Raw genomic sequence first — 19,447 nt, 5'->3', positions numbered from 1 at the left:
TAACGGGAAATGGTGATAGTGACTCAGGAATGGAAATGTGAGCAGAGAAATCAGAAATAGGAAACCTGTGAATTCTACTGTTAAAAAGGGCAACAACTAAATGAAAAATCTACTAGAAGGGCTTCCTGACAAGATGGGAGATGGCAGAAGGAAAAAATCTGTGAAATTCAAAGTAGATTAATATAAATGATCCACTGTGCACATCAGAGAGAATTAATTTTGGTGAAAAATAAACAGAAACCAGAACAGTGACAAGTGTATGTGTAAAAGGAGTCCAGAAGAAGGGGAAATAGACAAGGGGGGGTAAATATATTTAGAGAAATAAAGGAACCCCAATTAACACCAATACAGAGATAATCTGCAGTAGATGCATTATAGTCAACATGCTCAGACAAAGGCAAAATCTTCAGAGTAACAAGAGAAAAAGAGTTTGGTACTACACAGGAACCACGGCTGCTGACTTCTCCGGAAAGAATGAAGGCCAGAAGACAATGGTAGGCCATAGTTCATAAGATTGCATTTATACAAAATGTCCAAAGCAGGCAGATCTGTGGAGGCAGTAGATGAGTGAATGCTAGGGGCCGAGGGAGCATGGTGGGGTGGGGAATGCCTGGTATCAGGTGCTGAGTTTGGGGGATAGGACTTCTGAAAATGTGCTCCAGTCAGACTGTGGTGATGCTTGTACAGCTCTGAATACACTTAAAAAATATTGGTTTGCTATAAATGGGTAGATTTTATCACATATGATTTGTCTCTCAGTAGAGATGTTAAAAAAACATGAATTGATGAAACTTCTATTAAAAAGGCAGAGAGTGTAATATAGCATAAAACAACCAGATACTACAACATACAGCCTACAGGAGACAGATTTTTATATTCAAAAGCCGAAGTAGATTGAAAGTAAGAGGACTGACAATGATTTTTCGTGCGAACACTACCCACAAAAGAGCTGCAGTCACTCTATTCATGTCAACAAAATATTCTTTAATACAAGAGATATTACTAGAAACAGAGATATTTAATAATTAGAAAGGGGTCATATATTAGGATGTCACATCAATTAAAATGTCTATGGACCTAACAATAAAGCCTTAAAAGTGCATGAAGCAAATAAAGAATTGAAAGGAGAGACAGACGCCTTAAGAGCAACAGTGCAGGGGAATGGGGAGTCACTGTCTAATGGGTGTGGAGTTTCATTTTGGAAGGAGGAAAATATTTTGGAGATGGATGGTAGTGATGGTTGCACAAGGTGGATGTACTGAGTGCCGTTAAACTGTATACGTAAACATGGTTAAAATCGTGATTTTATGTTATGCATAGTTTTACCACGACACAAAAATTGCAGGGGGCATGGCAGCCCTCCTCTCTAAGTGATTGCTAGAACAACTTGATGGCAGATTATGGATCTGGAACACTCTGTGTAACAAAAGAATACAGATTCTTTTTAAGGGCACGTGGAATTCTCTCCATGATAGATGGTATGCTAGCCTCAGTACCTTTCATAGAATTAAAATTACACAAAGTATGTTTTCCAGTCACGAGAGAATTAAATTCAAAGTAAACAACAGAAAGAAATTTGGAAAAGGCCCAAATATTTGAAAACCAAAGAAACTTTAAAATTCTAAATAGTTCATGGGTCAACGAAGAAGTCACAAGGAAAATTAGAAAATATCTTGAATGAATGAAGATGAAAGTATAACATATCAGAATTTATGGAATACAGAGGAAATGATACCTGCAAATGCTCACATTAGAAAGGAAGAAAGATCTGAAATCATTAAGTTTTCACCCCAGGACCCTAGAAGAAGAGCTTAATGACCAGAACAAAAACCAATGAAATAGTAAAACAAAAAAACAACAGGAAAATATCAATGAAACTGCAAACTACCAAAATCAATAATAAAGGAGGAAATATTACTGAAGACAATAGAGAAAAGAATTATGAGAATATTATCAGTAATATTATGTCAACCAAATAAGACAACTTAAACCAAATGGAAAAATTCCTAGAAAGGTACAAATAACCAAAACTTTTTCAATAAAAAATAGAAAATTCAATCAAGTCAACATCAAGTAAAAAAATTGAATTAGTCATTTGAAATCTTGCCACAAATAATATCTGTACCTCGTTGGTTTCACTAAAAAAAATTATAAACTGTTTAGGAAAGAAATAGCACCAGCCTTACCCAAACTGTTATCAGATAATAGAGAAGGAAGGAACACTACCAAATACAGGTTATGAGACCAGTATTACTCTGATACTAAAGCCACAAGAAAACTATAGACCAATATTCTTCACAAAATTAAACCTAAAAAATTCTTTAAAAATTATTAGAGCCCTGGCCGTTTGGCTCAGTTGGTTGGAGCATCATCTTGTATACGGAAAAGTTGCGGGTTCAATCCCCAGTCAGGGCATACACCTAGGTTGTGGGTTGGATATCCAGTCAGAGCATGTATGGAAGGCAACCAATTGATCTCTCTCTCTCCCCCCCTCCCCCTCCCTCCCCCTCTCCCCTTGCCTTTCTATTCCTCTCTAAAATCAATAAACATCCTCAGGTAACGATTGAAAAAACTAAAAATTATTAGAGGCTAAATCCAGCAATATATAAAGATTAAATACTGTTACATATGGAATGTGTCCCAGGAGTGTAAGGTTGGTTTAATAGCTCAAAATCAGTTAATGTATCACATTAGAATAAAGGATTGAAACCACATGGTCATGTAAATAGTTTTGGAAATTAACACAATTTAACATCCATTTTTAACTTAAACAAAAAACTTTGAAGAAATGAGGAGTAGAAGGAATTTCCTCAGTTGAATAAAGAGAATTTTGGAGAATCTTACATCTAATGTCACACTTAGTCGGGGAGGACTGGGTGCTTTTTCCCTATATCACCACCAGGCAAGGATTTCCATCTTTACTATTTCTATTTAATATTATAACTACTATGCATTGTATAAAAAAGGCATCTAGATTTGAAAAGAAAAGCAAAACTTTTCTTAATATATAAACAATATGGCCTTATATGTAGAAAATCTTAAGGGATTTACAAAAAAATATTGAAGTTATTAGTGAATTTAATAAGGTCACTGGATATAAGATTAACAAACTAAAATCAACTGGGTTCTTATATCTGAGAAATAAATGAACAAAAATTGAAATTAAGAGAACAGATCCATTCCCAAGATCATTAAAATAATAAAAATATTTAGGAATAAATTTAGCAAAAGAAGTTTAAGACCTGTACACTGAGAACTGTAAAACATTGCTAAGAAAAGTTAAAGAAGATTTAAATAAATTTGACATATAGTCTATTCATGGATTGCAAGACACAGTATTTTTAAATGAGGAAATTCCCCCAAATTGATATAAAGATTCAGTGCAATTCCCATCAAAATCCAAGCAGAGTTTTTAGAGATATTGGCAAGATGACTCTCAAATTTATATGCAAATGCAAGGGATTGAGAATAGAGAAAACAAATTAGAAAAAAAACAAATTTGGGGAATTTACATTACTTGATTTTGAAACTTCAGTAATCCACATAGTGTGTACAAGTACACTTATAGCCCAATGGAACTAAATAGAGTACAGAAATAAATTCTCGTGTTTAGGTTCAATTAATTTTTGACAAGGAGGCCACTGGAATTCAGTAGAAGGAGAGGATATTATTTTCAGAAAACTGCCTGAACATATGCAATTAAAATGGCCTACACTTTTACCTCTCAGTATACACAAAAACAGCACAATATGGATCGTCACCTTAACTCTAAGAGAAAAACTCTGTTTCCAGGAGAAACTATAGGAGACAATATTTGAAACCTTGAGTTAGGCAGAGGTTTCTGAAAAATGACATCAGCATGATCCATAAAAAGACAGTTTGATGGTGCTCAGTTTAGCAGCACGTAGAAAAATTGGAGCAACACAGAGAAGATGGGCACGGCCCCTGTTCAAGGGTGACGTGCAAGTTCACGAGACTGTCCATACTCTGTGCAGTTCCCGAGCACCCGCCACCCTTTGCTCATTAACACAAATACACATGCAAAAAAAAAAATCGATGAATTGGACTTCATTAAAATGGAAAGCTTTTGCTCTCTTAACACCATTAAAAAATAAAGACAAGCCCGAGGTTATGAAAAAATACTTGCAAGTTATAGGTCTCCAGAAGGATTTGCATCTAGAATACATAAATAACTCTAAAATAATAAATAGACAGTAAAGAGAAGACAAAAACCCAATCTAAAAAACAGCAATATATTTACAAATAGCTAATAATAAGCCTGTGAAAAGCTGTCCAACAACATTAGTCCTTGGTAAAATGCCAATCAGTGCAATACGAGTGCTCATTTAGAACATCTTTGTGTGAGCTTCTCTGGGTTCTGTTCTTTCTTTTGTACTAAAATTAACCCAGAAATGGGGCACAGAGAAATACATCACTCATCCCGTAAGTTCTCCCGCATCTTTTAAGGAGGTGTTAACTGCCACCCGCTTCGCCTCTGCCAGGTGGTCACATCCATTGGTGAGCTGGTTGAAGTGTGTTCCTCCCAAATCCAGTCGGGCTGGAGGCCCTTGTTCAGTGCCCTGGAGACGGTGCACAGCGGGAACAAGTCTGAGGTGAAGGACTACCTAGTTGGTGATTACTCCATGGGTAAGATTGTGTGTTGGCGTTATATCCTGAAACGCGACTGAATTCGTTTATTAGTTCTAACAACTTTTGTTAGAGTCTTTTAAGATTTTCTGTATGTAAGATTATGACATCTGCGGACAGATTTTTACCTCTTCCTTTCCAATGTGGATGCCCTTTATTTCTTCTTCTTGCCTGATTGCTCTGGAGGGGACTTGAACAGGAGTGGTGATGCTGGGAAGAATGTGTGGCTGGTTTTGCTGTAGGGCATTAGTTCTTCATGCCAAGTTCTTTGCTATCAGGAAATTGAACAACAGGGAACACTGACATTCAGCAGAGCTTTATCAGCAGGAAATAAGCTGGTACAGCAGGAACAGGAGTGCTGAGTTTTGCCAGCAGGCGAGAGCCCTGAGCGCTACTGGGCCTTGCTTTTACTGCCAGATTGGATGAAAGGCGAAGAAAGATATTTCTATTGTTTCACTTACACTTATCTGTGTTGGGCTGCTTCCTAAAGCCAAAATGAGAAATGTTATCTATCTTGCTAGAAAGAAGCAGAGAACTATCCTAACACTGGGGCTTCTAAATTCAGGAGATTGGGTCTGTCTGGATGTGGGTGTTCATCCACAAAGCATGGCCTCACCAGGGGGGTTGTGTCAGGGGTGCCCATGTTCAGAGACCCACCAGAAGGGCTCAGGACTCAGCCTATAATTATGCTAAGATTTATGCTAATAAGTCTTCGCATAACATTGGCCCAGATCTATTACCTTGCTCATCGCTGAGATGTAATATGGCAACATAGTGTGGATGAGGCAGTCAGAATCTGGGGGAACCCCTGTGAAGGCTTCCTTGTGCTCTCACCTTTCATGGGGGGTGTCCCACAGAGCACACTTTCCCCCCAGCAGTGAAAAAGGCAGCAACATAAGAGTAATGTCTAAGCCCAGGAAAGCACATTAGAAACCCAGCTGAGAGCAGGTATCTGTCTACCGTATACCAAAATTCCAAGCTCCCTGAAGGAAAGCAGGCATTCAGAATAAACCACATTATTTACACAGTCCAGGTACAGTGAACTACCCTTATTGATTAACTGTTGCCCAGAAATATTCTGGGAGCCACACTCCCAGACTCCAGCCAAAGGCCAACCTTGCAAGCAAACTTTTCTAAGGACAGCAGTCTCAGGTCTTTGATGCTAATTCTTTTCTGCATGGGTGTGAATAAATTAGTATATGCCATCAAGGATTTATCCAGCCTTCCCTGCTCTATAATAATCTGTGCAGAAGAATTCAGAGGCTCATGTTTCACTGCCCTGTAGCCTGCACATTGCTTCAGCCCTGCATTCAGCCAGCTTTGCCCTCTCCGCCCCTCTGAGCGCTTTGTGGCCTTCCTGCAGCTCCCCCTGCAGGCAAAGCTGAGAGGCACAGCATGGGAGCCAGACCAGGTGTCCATTCAAAAAGCCCTGGCTCTTCTCCAGATTTTTCCCAGACCCTGTGGAAAGTGCTGGAAGTTCGGGCAACCTGAAGGGTAGACACTTAACTTCCTTACAATTCTATAATCTTCTTCCCTCAGGAAAAGGCCAAGCTCCAGTGTTTGATGTATTTGAAGCTTTTCTCAATACCGACAACATCCAGGTCTTTGCTAATGCAGCCACTAGTTACATCATGTGCCTTATGAAGTTCGTCAAAGGACTGGGTAAGTGGGGTCCTCTTTTCACGCCTTGTGACAGCTGGGGACTTGCTCCTGGATGGCTCTGTGTGAAAAGCCCTGGAGACAGGCCCACTGAGCATCCTGGGATGGAAGCAGATGGTGTGTACTTGGAAACAGAGAGCTCACTGGGAAAGCAGCTTGGGGTTCTGTACAAGGTTGATATATTTCATTGTGTTCATGGAATAATATTGTACTCTAGCGTGTTTTCAATCTGTATGTTATTTTCAACTTCTTTTTGAACCTTAAAATATTTAGTATTATATTCATTAGTTGCCCACAGGCAGGAAACTATTCTCCTCAATGTCACGTAGTTAGAGTTTGAGTATCCGGCTCCTAAACAGAAATTAAAATGTCTCCCCCAGGCCTTATTAATCATAAAACCTCTTGGGGTATAAAAGTCCCCCTCTTCGGAGGCCTCCTGTGTTTCAGGAGCCACCTGACCGATTTGTGCTTGACTTAGGAATGCTCTAACAAAGTAGAGTCTTTGTGCTACATGACATGACCTCCTTCAGCAGACGTTTGTGTGGCGTGAGTCCACCCCGGAAATGGAAGGGAGGGGCTGTTCATGAAACCAAAGACTTGGGGGAAACTTAAGTTTTCAAGTTGGAGAATTTCACTGTGGCGTGTTCTCAGTTGTGGAGACTAAGAGCCCTTTATCTATCTATCTATCTATTTATTTAAGATTGTATTTATTTATTTTTAGAGAGAAGGGAGGGAGAAAAAGAGGGAGAGAAACATTGACGTGAGAGAGAAACATCAGTTCGTTGCCTTTCCCATGCGCCCTAAATAGGGACTGGGCCCACAACCCAAGCATGTGCCCTGCCTGGGAATCGAACCTGTGATCTTTCACTTTGTGGGATGATGCCCAACCAACTCTCTCTCTCTCTCAGCAGAGAGAGAGCTGAGCCACTCTGGCCAGAGCCTGAAAGCCTTTTAAATAAGAAAAACTATAGGTTCATAATATTCTTTTAAGTTCTTGCTAAATAACCAACAAATTCTTTTGCAAAAGAAGGCTGGACACAAGGAAGCTGGATGACTTCACCATATTCCCCTTTTCTGGGGAGCAGGAACAATGTGCAAGTTCAGGAGACAGGCTGGAGGGCCCAGGTCTGACCTGCAGACCGGCCTTGTTATACCCTGTTATCGCGTGTCCTTGTCCTGTTACTACATTCACCCTGAGACACGGAGACTGAGCGGAGGGCAGCCACGGCAACCACTCGCTTATTGACTTTACATGCTGGGCTTCAAGGAAGGTTTGTTTGAATAACAAAGAGAAACTTTTTAAAATGCTGTTCTGCGTTACACAGAAACCAAATAATTTGGTGTCCTAATTATAAGAACACCTTAAAGTATGAATCTTTGCATTAGATAGTGGAAAACTTAGTTCTTATTTAAGAACAAACGCACTTCTGCTGCGTGACGCCTTTCCTCTCACACTGCTGGTGTGCTCGCAACCCTTCGGACTCCACATGTGTGGGGTTTTCCCCACACCAAGCAGTTCTCTGGGCCACCAGCTGGGTGTCCTTCAGTTCAGTTCTGACACTATCCAGAGTTAGCTCAGACTGCACAGGTTAAGGGCTCAGTCCCATGAGACTGTGCCCTACTTCAGACGCAGATCGCTGGTCTCCAGGTTACCCAAGACTCCCGTGCCACCTGGCCAAAAGTTGCAGCTGCCCATGACTCCCACCCTCTTGGATTCCATTTTTTTTGCTAGAACAGCTCACAGAACTCAGGGACATGCTTCCATCTGCCACTACATTTTATAACAAGGGACATGCTAAAGGATTCAGAGGGACAACCAAACAAAAAGAGACGTATTTGGGGGATCCCAAGCACAGGAGGTTCTGCCCCCATGGCGGTGGGGGTGCCACCGTCCTAGCTGGGAGCCGTGCTTACCAACCCAGAAACTGTCTGAACCCTGTAATTTTGGGACTTTTATGGAGGCTTCATCGTGTTGCCCTGATAGATGACTGGCTACATTTCCAGCCCCTTTCTCCTTCCTGGAGGATAAGGGGAGGGGCTGGAAGTTCCAGGCTTCTAATCATAACATGGTTTTTCTGCTGACCAGCCCTCATCCAGGAGCCCATAAGGGTTGCCTCATTAAAAAAAAAAACAAAAAACAAGAAAACTTTCCTATCAGGAAATGCTGAACAGTTTAGGTCAGGACCATGGTCAAAGACCATGTAACAGAAGGAAGGATGCTCCTACAGCTCTTCTCACCGAGGACACGGCAAGGGTTTGAGGAGCCCTGTGCCAGGAACCAGTCGGAGAGACCAGCATACACATACCCCTCTATTACGTCACAGACCTGCATTCCACGTAGGAAGCATTGTTACAGGCGTGCTGTCCAGGGAGGAGTGGAGCGCCCTTGGCCTGCGCGTGCGATAGGATGTGAGGATGGATAAAACATGCTTCCAGCCCTGGCTGGCATAGCTCAGTGGATTGAGCACGGGCCTGCGAACCAGACAGTCGCGGTTGGATTCCCGGTCAGGGCACATGCCTGGGTTGCAGGCCGGTTCCTTGCAGGCTAACTACCAGCAGGGGATGCACAAAAGGCAACCATACATTGATGTTTCTCTCCCTCTCTCCTTCCCCTCTAAAGATAAATAAATAAATAAAATCTTTAAAAAAAAAAAACATGCTTCCAGCCTGGGAGAGGCTCATGGCCTACTCTGGGAAACAGACACATAATCCACCAGTGCAGTTTAATAAGATGAATACTGCCATGGAGGCTAGTTTCTTTAAAAAGCCATGTAGACTGAAATGAACGGGCAGCTGAGAGGCAGACCCGAGGATGACTCCCATTCCCCGAGTTCCTTACAAGGACTGACGTTACCCAGAACTGGGATATGCAAAAGCAGAGCAGGTCAGCTGTGGCGGACAAGGCAAAGTACTGAGTTCTCTCGTGGGGCATGTGCACGTGTGGCGTTCCCGTGCAACATCCAGGTGGACATGCTTCTCTGCAGGTTAGAAATCTGAGGGTTTGTCTGAGGGAGTTGACACCTGAAAATAAAGATGCAGAGTTATCAGTGTGCCCGTGGAGAATACGTAAAACAGGTAAGTCCTTTTTCTTCCCTGTGAGTTACAAGGTGGAATTATTTGTGTGGAGCTGTGGGCAGTGGACTGTCTGAGCCCCCGGGAGAGCCGTCCTGGCTGGGCACTGCCCCAACTCCAGGGGGCACCACCTGCAGAGACTTGGACGTGCACCATGGCAGCCTCAGTAACAAACTTTGAAGCACTCACTTCGATCAACAAGCTAGAGAATGAGTTTATTTTTAATTGCTGCTTGGTTATTTCAACATGAATTTGACCCGGTCTGTGTTTTTATACTGTGAGATGTGATCGTCTGAACCAGGAGTTTGCAAACTATGCCCAAATCCAATCACTGATAGTTTTTATAAATAAAGTTTTATTGGAACAAAAGCATGGTCATCTGTCTGTGGCTGCTCTCGTGGTCCAGGAACAGGGTTGAGAAGCTGTGACAAACAGTATTACCTGAAGTATTATACTTCTGGCCCTGTCCAAAAAAAGTTTGCCAATCTCTGACCTAAAACATAAGAGATATTTATCTTTTCATTTTTAAGGAGAAAATGCCTCTTTGTCTGCTTCTGAATTTTAACTAATGCTTAGTAATTATGTCTGTTTACACACAGGGGAGGGTGCTAGTTGCTACAATTACAGATAATTAGAAACAATTATAGCACTGTGCAATGACTGTATTAAAAGTTGAAAAATAGGTTCATTACATGAGAAGAAAAATAATTCTCAACTACTGTTTGTGCCTATAGAAAATTCGGAAGCCCTCTACAGATCTGTTAACTCTCTAGATAATTTTTTTTAAAAGAGGAAAGAATTTCAATTCAATTATGTAGCCAAACCCCAGATGTTTAGAATCTTCCCGGAGCCTTCAATTGGCAGCAAATGAGGTCCTTTTCCAGATAGAGTCTTGGTCCTTCATCCCAGCCCAGTGCTTGAGTGGCCTGCAGGAACATCCTCATCAGAGTTTCAGAAGTCACACCGTCGGCCCAGGCCAGGTAGCTCAGTTGATTAAAGAGTTGTCCAAATTGTCAGCCAAGGCCTCGAGTTCAATCTCAAGTCAAGGCAGAAACAAGAAGCAACAAATAAACACATGAATAAATATAACAACAAATTGCTCTTTCTCACTCTGAAATCAATGTTTTTTTTTAAGTCACACCATCAACAGCAGGCATAGGAAAGTGAACTAGTGTGCCCAGGAACAAATACCGTGGCAGAATGGAGAACAAAATGCTCCTTGGTTACTAAAAAGAAGTTACAAAACAAAATGAGCTCAACCAAATAAGATGCACAGGAGGGTCCTGGCTGTGTTTAGCGTGTACACATACAGGGAGACAGACTGATTGGAAGGATTTTTTCTCTGTTTTAGTAGACGTTGGGTGAACGGACGCTGTGTGAGTAAATAGGTCGTCTGTTGTGAGGGCGTAAGCAAGGATAACGCTGTCCCTGTTTCTCTGCGCTGCCCCTAGGGGAGGTGGACTGTAAGGAGATCGGAGACTGCGTCCCGGGACCAGGAGCCACGTCCCCAGACCTGTGCCTCCCTGCCCTGGGCTACCTCAGGCGCTGCTCTCAGGTAGGGATGTTCACACCGAGCCCAGGCCCTGACAGCTGCCTCGGGACAGGCTTGCCAAGCACCGGGCGGGTGTGTTTTGCTGAGGCCCGAGAGAAACACTGTCTGCTGCCTCTGAGGCAGCAGGGACTTAGACTGGGAGTGTACATTTCTGTCCCCACCCCTTCCACGAAGGAGAGAGAGAGACACTAGTAACAGTGTACTAGAACACACAGTTGGCTCCTGAGATCTCCAGAACTCAGTTATTTTCAGTCCAACTACCACGCTCTCTGCATTTGTCCCAGGCTGTAGAGGGTGGAGTCATGAAGTCATAGGAGAGCTTCTTCATGTACCAAACATGGACAGTGGGGGTGCAGACAGCGAAGAGAGACATAAAGAAATGCAAGAGGGATGTATTCGATCAGGAGCTAGTGGAGAAACCATGTGGACAGTAACCTTAAGTATGTATGCTCCGTTCCATAACGCTCCGTCCTCACCCACGTCAAACACCTGTGGAACCAGGCTACTCTTTCCTTGAAGCCCTTTCTCCTCCAGGCTTCAGTGGCACCCTCTCGAAGTTAGTTTTTCTCCTGTCTTCTCAGGAAGTATCCCCAGGGCTCTTCTCACCCCTCAGCTACAGTGCCGAGCCCATGGCTTTAGAAAAGATGCACAGCCCTGACTTCTTCCACAGGGCCCCACGTGACAGGACTCCAGCTCCCTTTCCACCCCGGATCCTCCCCTCTCAGTTCCTGTGCTCCAACCACATCCCCTTCTGCCCCTGACATACACCCAGCTCCCTACACCCAGGGTCACTGCTGCTCTCTCTGCCTGTACTTTGTCCTCCTCGGGTGTCTGTATGATACTCCTTGTCTTCCAAATCTCACCTGAAACATCCCCTGTCAGAGAGACGAGGGCCTCGGTGTCCACCAGCTCCCTGCTGGCATTCCGCACATACCTCAGTCACTCTGTGTAGTACCACCTGTCTAATTGTTTCTACACCATTGATGTCAGAAATTTTATTTATCATAAAGGATTACTGTCTGCAAAACCCACAGGAGAGGAATTTTGTCTGTCTTGCTCACAGCTGTTTCCCAGGTTTCTAGAACAGTGTGGGCACAGCAAGCTGAGCTGTAATTTGTGAAGATAAGGATCCTGGGATTTGTTTCAGTAACAGAGATTGGGGTGGGGGCTGGCCTCCAGGAGACAAAGGGGAGTAAAGAGCCCAGGGCAGTCTGTTACCTCCACTCTCCATACTCCGTCTGGGGCCTCGCCCACAGAGCCCTCCTTTCCGCATTGCCCCCGCCCCCCCACTTCTTTGACATGGGGTCGTGTGAAGGGGAGAAGAGCGTCTGCCATCTGGTTGGCCTGCAGACTTCTCAGTGATCCTCACAGACCTTTCTCTCGCAGACGGAAGTCCTCGACATGTCACAGTTCCCTTGGTAGGTCTCTCAAAATCTGCAAAACTCACAGGCAATGGAGATGCTAAAAGAGTATTCATTGTGTTTTCTCCCTCCACCGTTTAATGCTATTTCATCCTCTTCCTGGGATAAATGCCCCTTGTGAGCTGCCTCGTGAAGCCAAATCACAACCAACCAACTTTAAAACTTTCACCCAACAACAGCTTTTGTGCTTTTCTCTCCCCTTTTGATTATTAGTATTTAAATTTAGTGTTCTGTAACACCCAGAGTGTACTTTTTTCCAATATGTAATTGAAATTTGGTATTTTTCTATTCAGTTATTGGCCAAAATCTACAAAATGCCCATGAAGCCAATATTCCTTAGCGGGCGACTGGCCAGCTTGCCTCGCAGGCTCCAGGAGCAGTCAGCGAGCAGCGAGGACGGAATTGAGTCGGTCCTGTCTGATTTCGATGATGACACTGGTAAGTCAATGGAGTAGACGGAGCCAGGTTGCTTGCTGTGTATGTGTTCTCAGAAGCTGAAGCTGTGAAGTAAATAGCTTCTAGCTCGTGAATGGTCCATGTATGTTGTTACTGTGTATGATTCTAAGAGAACTAATCTACCCGAAGTGTCCATGGACGCTCCAAAAACATTTTACAGTTGAGGCCTCCAAACCTGTTCTTTTTAGAGGGAACCCTCCATCTAAAGCCAGCGCAGGTTTGCAGATTCTGATAAATATAATTTCTAACTTGGAATTCTCTTGAATTTAGCAAATTGGAATGTGGTTGCATTGGTACTTAAATTGGCTGGTAATTGTCTCTAATTCCTTCTAGAAAACACAATCATTACATAATTACTTCCCGCAGGACTATTCGGTTAGAGACTGGGGAAATTAAACCATTATTGAAGAAAAAATCTATCTGTGACTGGTAAAGCTGAAGACTCATTAAAAGAATAATTTTAAAGAATGTGTTTCAAATTAGTTCCCATGTAATTTCCTGTGCATTGGAGTTCACTCTAGTAACTTTGGCCGATTGTTAGATCAGTCAACTCATGCTCCTACTTGCTGTCTTCTCAGATGAGCCTGTCTTGTTTCCAGATGTAGAAATGGAAATAACACCCTAAAGGGGGTCTGGTATCTGGGAGTGGGTTGTTCCAAGTCCTAGAAAAAGACTTTATTTTTAGGTGGGGCTTCTTAAATTTGCTTTTGTGTTGTGTTTCATTTTTCTCCTTTTTCATTGTTCTGTGACAAATTCATTTATGGAGGTGGCTAGAAGGTTTATAGTTTTCCATGGAGATTAAAAACAGGAAAACCTCACTAGTTCAGACAAGTTATGAGGAAGCACTATAGAAAAACCTAATGTAGAGAACAATTAAAATGTTGGAAATTAGCTAGATGCTGCCTAATATAGGTTCCATTCTAATGATTGGATAAGAATAGTTTTTACTTAGCATTTTATTTGAAAGTAAAAGCTTTAAGTTAGTATTACAGTTAGTTCTCACTATTGATATACTCTGAGATATCATTTCTCTGGTTTCCAAAGAAAAGTCAAATTGTTTGTTTTCTTTCCTATGGAAATGAAACGTATATAAAACTAGACAGAATGTTACAGTGAATCGTCATGTGCCCGTCACCCAGCTTTAAATAGTATTAACTTACAGCAACCTCGTGTAATCTGTACCCACACACACGCCCACCCCGTCTCCCTCACCCCACCCCCTTCCTCCTTTTCATTTTATTTGAAAGCAAATCACAAACATTAGTATGTGTTCTTTATTTTTTATTTTATTTCTTCATTGTAGCTTTTGTTTTTATTTTTATTATTGTCTATGCTCTTATAGCTGTCCCAATCCTTCTCCCTCCCCACCGCCCTCTATCCAGCCCACCCCCTATGCCCATAGCCAATCCCCACCCTGCTGTCCATGTCCCTGGGTCCTTCATACATGTTCTTTGACTAATCCCTTCACCCTCTTTCAAACAGTCTCCACCTCCCGCCTCCCCTCTTACTGCTGTCAGTCTGATTCTGTGTGTCTGGTTTTATTTTGCACGTTAGTTTGAGATCATATGGTAGTTGTCTTTCACCACCCAGCTTATTTCACTTAGCATAGGAGTCTCCAGTGCCATCCATGCTGTTGCAAAATGTAGGTGTTCCTTCTTTTTTTCTGCTGCATAGTATTTTGTTGCGTAAATGTGCCAGTTTTGTGATCCACTCATTCACTGATGGACACTTAGGCTGTTTCCAGTACTTGGCTATTGTACATAGTGCTGCTATGAACACAGGGGTGCATAGGTTCTCTTGAATTGGTATTTCAGTATTCTTAGGGTATATTCCCAGCAGTAGACTCAGTGGGTCAAAAGGTCATTCCATTTTTTATTTTTTGAGGAATTTCCATACTGTTTTCCATGGTGGCTGCCCCAGTCTGCATTCCCAGCAACAGTGCACACGGGTTCCCTTTTCTCCATATCTTCGCCGCTCTTGTTGTTAGTTGATTTGTTAATGATGGTCATTCTGACAGGTGTGAGGTGGTATCTCATTGTGGTTTTAATTTGCATCTCTCTGATGGCTAATGACACTGAGCATTTTTCATATCTTGGGCCCTCTGTATGTCAGACATTAGTATGTATTCTTTAAAGATGACAAACAACCATGTTATTATCACACTTAGAAATTAACAATAACTGTTTAACAACATCAAATATCTATTATATTAAATTTTCCAATTTTCTTATATATGCCAGGATTCATGTAAGATCCACACTTTATGTTTGGGTGATATGTCTCTTAAATCCTTTTCAATCTATAGGTTTTCCTCTTCAATTCTTTTTAACTCCTTTGCAATTTATTTGTTGAAGAAGTGAGGCACTTTGTCCTGTAGACTTTTTCATTTGGATTTTATTGGTTGCCCACCCACCCATTATGGTGGCGTGTAACCTGTTTTTCTGCGTCCTCTGAATTTTCTGTAAATTAGCTTGTCCACACCTGCTTATGTAGTTGGCACAAATGTAGGCTTACAGTTGTTCACGTGGCTGTTCAAATAATATAACATTTCATAAATAATAACATATGAATAAACTCTGTGTTTCGCATACTCACAACTGTAAGTCTACTTTTGTCCCACCCTGTATTTTTAAGGTTCATAAGCATTTCTTATCACCTAGCTTTATCATATTTATTGTCCATGACTTTGGTTTTGCCTATTAATGGGGCCATTTAATACTAGGGAAGTAGTTTTTATGCAAATAGTTTAAAATGCAGTCTTCTGATATAATTTTATTTTTCAGGAAAATTAGAATTAAAATTAAACTGTAGAGTGGGCTATCTCTTATGTTACTGTCATCCCTCTGTGTGAAGCTAGGGAAACTGAGTCCTTTGCACAGCTGTCTGAGCTATGGGTTCAGATATTTCCAAAGATGGTGATGTCCCGAAGTATCAGCTCATGTAAATGCTTACATAAATGGCAAGATTGAAACTATTCAGATCTCATGAAGAGAATTTCACCCTATCCCCTTCACCCAGTAATGAAGGGCATGCATGAAAAGTTAGTATGTTATTTTAAAAGGGAAACTCTTAGAAGAAAGAGGAGAGTGTGTATGGGGGGTGTGATGCTCAGGGCAGATGAACCTGTCCACACCGTGAGCGTCCCCTCCCGCCTGTGAGTAGTAAACCCAGTGACCTGTACATACACAGGACTGAGAGGGCGCCAGAACTGCCACCTACCGTGGGGGCAGGTAAATTTAAATTAATTTGTAGAAACCAAATGAATGACCCGCGGAAAAAATGGAACAGAGCAAATTTTTTTAGAAAGGGCAGAGAAAATAGATGAGGACAAGCAACAAAAGAAAAAAACCAGGTAACTTAGATTTCAAATTAAAAACTTTTATACATCAAAGGACATTATCAAGAAAGTGAAAAGACAACCTAAAGAACAGAAGAGCCTACTTTTAAATCATATATCTGGTACAGTTTTAATATCCAGAATATATAAAGAATTCCTAAAACTCAACGACAAAGACATAAACAGCCCACTGTAAAAATGGGTGAGGAGGCCCTGGGTGGGTGTTTTAGTTGGTTAGAGGTTGTCCCAATGCACCAAGGTTGTGGGTTTGGTCCTTGGTCAGGACACATACCAGAATCAAACAATGAATGCATAAATAAGTGGAACAACAAATAGATTTTTTTCTTTCTCTAAAATCAATGAAAATAATTTTAAAGTGTGCAAGGGACATGATCAGGTATTTGTCCAAAAAAAAGATACACAGATGGCCTATAAGTACATGAAAGGATGCTCAGTCTCCTCAGTCATTAGGAAAATGTCAACCCAAAGCACGGTGAGGTACTAGTGCACACCTACTAGGATGGTGATAGTTTTTAAAAAAACAAGTGTTGGCAAGGATATGGAGAAACTGGGATCTTCGTGGGAATGTGACATGATGCAGCTTTTATGGAAAACAATTTGGTGGTTCTCCAGAAAGCTAAACAGAATTGCCACATCACCCAGTAACAGCACTCTGAGGTGTACACCCAAGAGAACTGAAAGGAGGCACTCAACACATACTCCAGTGTTCACTGCACTCTTACATCAGCCAAAATGTAGGACCAATACAGGTGTCCAGCAGGTGAATGGACAAAATGTGGTGTGCACATGGCCATAAAAAGGAATGAAATTGATACATGCTACAACATGGATGTAAAAAATGTTATGCTAAGTGAAATAAGCCAGGCATACAAAAAAACCAAATATTTTATGATTGCACTCGCACAAAATACCTAGAATGGGTAAAATCAGACAGAGATGAAGTAGATTAGAGGTTACCAGAGGGGCTGGCATGAGGGGAGGATTGTTGCTTCATGGTTGTAGAGAATTTCTGCTGGAGGAAATGCAAAGTTCTGAAAATGGATGGCCGTGACGGTGGTGCAGCACCGTGCATGTAATCAGTACCACTCACCTGCACACATGAAAACCATTAGAATGGCATTTTGTTATGTGTATAATAAGCTAATATTCTTCAAGTATTGACTAAGGCACTAGAGCTAAAAGGACATTGTTATTTTGCTATCATCAACTCCCACGAAATCTGACAATCATTTCATGTGGAATTTACAAACCATATTACCTTCTTCCTGCAGGGGAATAAGGGAGAAATTTGAGCATTTTTTCCCCTTTGACTTTGTCAGAACAGGTGAATCACAATTTGTTTATAGGCCTTGAGAGCTGCCTTACAGAGGGATGCCTCCCATGTGGAGAACACATGGCAGTTTGCAGACCTCTTTTGCACTTGACCTGGCAATGATTCTGTATTATGTTTCACCAAAATTCAGAGGTCTGGTTTTTTCTTTCCAGGTCTGATAGAAGTCTGGATCATCCTGCTGGAGCAGCTGACAGCAGCTGTGTCCAACTGTCCGCGGCAGCACCAACCGCCAACCTTAGACTTACTCTTTGAGCTGTTGAGAGATGTTACCAAAACACCTGGTGAATATTTCTATGTCTATCATTTGGGGAGGGAATTACAGATACAGTGTCTTTCAGGAAGGTATTTCTGTAAGTGCCTACCTGCTTCACTGCTGTACCCTAGACAGCATCGTAGGTGCTCAAATATTTGTTGACTGTGAAGCAGTGATGTTTAAAGTATGCCCTATGATTATTTACAAGTAGTCCACTTACAAATAATGGTGGCCAGTTAGTTGAGTGCGTTGGAGCCCCATAATAATCAGGCCAAGGCTGTGGTATCAGTCCCTTCATGAGCAGTAGCCGTACTCTGTTCCGTAAGTACAACCTCCTCCTCTCGCCAGACCGCACAGGCTCTTGGCCATAGAGCTGTCGGGAGGGCTCACCATGTCTCGTACTGACATAAACAAACCACTCAAACCTACGTGCAGTATTAATCCAGCAACACCGCGACTGTCTGAAGGTCTCAGGTGAGTAGGTTTGGGAACAGACATTTAGTGATCACCTGTACCCTGATAGTGCAGGAAGGGAACATCCCTTGGAAAGCTATTTCTTGTTCCAGATTGAGGTTTGTGTACACACTTTCTCATCTAAATCTTCCCAAGATTAAGGAACTTTTTATAGAAATTTTAGTTTTCACTAACAGGACCACAAAAGAAAGCACTAGCTTATAGTAATAAGGGTTTTGTATTTCAGTTTAAACTAATGAAGACTTGATAATTGATACTGTTTTAAAATCGATTGCAAAGTTTACATTGGAATTTTTTTCAGGAAAATCATCATAGCTACTCTCGTGTGTTAAAAAGTTAAATACTTTGTAATAAGAATTTAAAAATTTTATCTTAGAAGATTTTCATTGTGGCACTGTGTATAAACACCTTAAGTGTCCACCACAAAGGAACGGATAAGTAAACTGTTGTGCATGCGATGGAATCGTGTTGGCAATAAAAAGTAGGAGGCTCTAGATTTTCTGACAGGGCATGGTCTCTAGCACACACTGTTAAGAGCGAAATATCAACATGTAGACCACGATTTACATTATCCCATTTATATAAAAGTAATAAAAACAAAACTCTGTATTTCCATTTCACATAAAACATAGACTTACATTTTAAGGATATTTTCTTATATACAAATATGTGTCTGTATGTTTATATCTGGTGACTAAGTAGTAGATCGAGATACTTAAGCTTTATCAGTACTATCTGAATTTTTATGAATACATTCATATAGCACTGGATAACTAATATCATGCAGAAACAAATCAGAAAATTGCTGTTGGAAACTTATATTCTCCAGTCAGTGGTAAATGGTTTTTCCTTGCACCTTCTCAGAGAATGGGGCGCTCCTTCAGAAGAGACTGGTGTTGCCAAGAGACCAGCCCAGAGCATCCCTGGTATCTCAGGAGAGTTGCCAAGATCACAGTTCTGATGCTGACTTTTCTTTTCCAGGGCCAGGGTTTGGGATCTATGCAGTCGTTCATCTTCTCCTTCCTGTGATGTCCCTCTGGCTCCGCCGTAGCCATAAAGACCATACGTACTGGGATGCGGCCTCCGCGAACTTCAAGCACGCCATCGGTCTGTCCTGTGAGCTGGTGGTGGAGCACATTCAAAGCTTCATACACTCAGGTACCTGTAGTGGCCAAGCAGTTGGCGTGGAATGTTTCTTTACTAGGCAGCCACATGTATAAAA

The 19,447-nt window shown here is 41.8% G+C and overlaps 1 protein-coding gene and 1 non-coding gene across 4 annotated transcripts in view; both read left to right on the top strand.

The window, feature by feature from the left end:
* Window positions 1–19,447, top strand: part of ARFGEF3 (ARFGEF family member 3) — a 174,567-nt gene that overhangs the window by 132,851 nt on the left and 22,269 nt on the right. For all 3 annotated transcript variants that reach the window (XM_037045661.1, XM_037045659.1, XM_037045658.1), the window contains 6 exons: window positions 4,503–4,647; window positions 6,187–6,309; window positions 10,830–10,933; window positions 12,645–12,789; window positions 17,651–17,779; window positions 19,207–19,383. In XM_037045661.1, coding sequence (XP_036901556.1) covers window positions 4,503–4,647; window positions 6,187–6,309; window positions 10,830–10,933; window positions 12,645–12,789; window positions 17,651–17,779; window positions 19,207–19,383 — 823 coding nt within the window. The remainder of the gene's footprint in view (window positions 1–4,502; window positions 4,648–6,186; window positions 6,310–10,829; window positions 10,934–12,644; window positions 12,790–17,650; window positions 17,780–19,206; window positions 19,384–19,447) is intronic.
* LOC118986828 (U6 spliceosomal RNA) lies at window positions 3,886–3,990 on the top strand. Its single transcript, XR_005066459.1, has one exon. It is a non-coding gene; the product is annotated as a U6 spliceosomal RNA (small nuclear RNA).

The sequence above is a fragment of the Sturnira hondurensis genome, unplaced genomic scaffold (assembly GCF_014824575.4).
Source record: "Sturnira hondurensis isolate 20B ecotype Veracruz unplaced genomic scaffold, ASM1482457v3 Scaffold0004474, whole genome shotgun sequence".
NCBI classification, from domain to species: domain Eukaryota; kingdom Metazoa; phylum Chordata; class Mammalia; order Chiroptera; family Phyllostomidae; genus Sturnira; species Sturnira hondurensis.
Note: the sequence above shows the minus strand (reverse complement) of the source record. Positions and strands in the feature narration are given on the sequence as shown.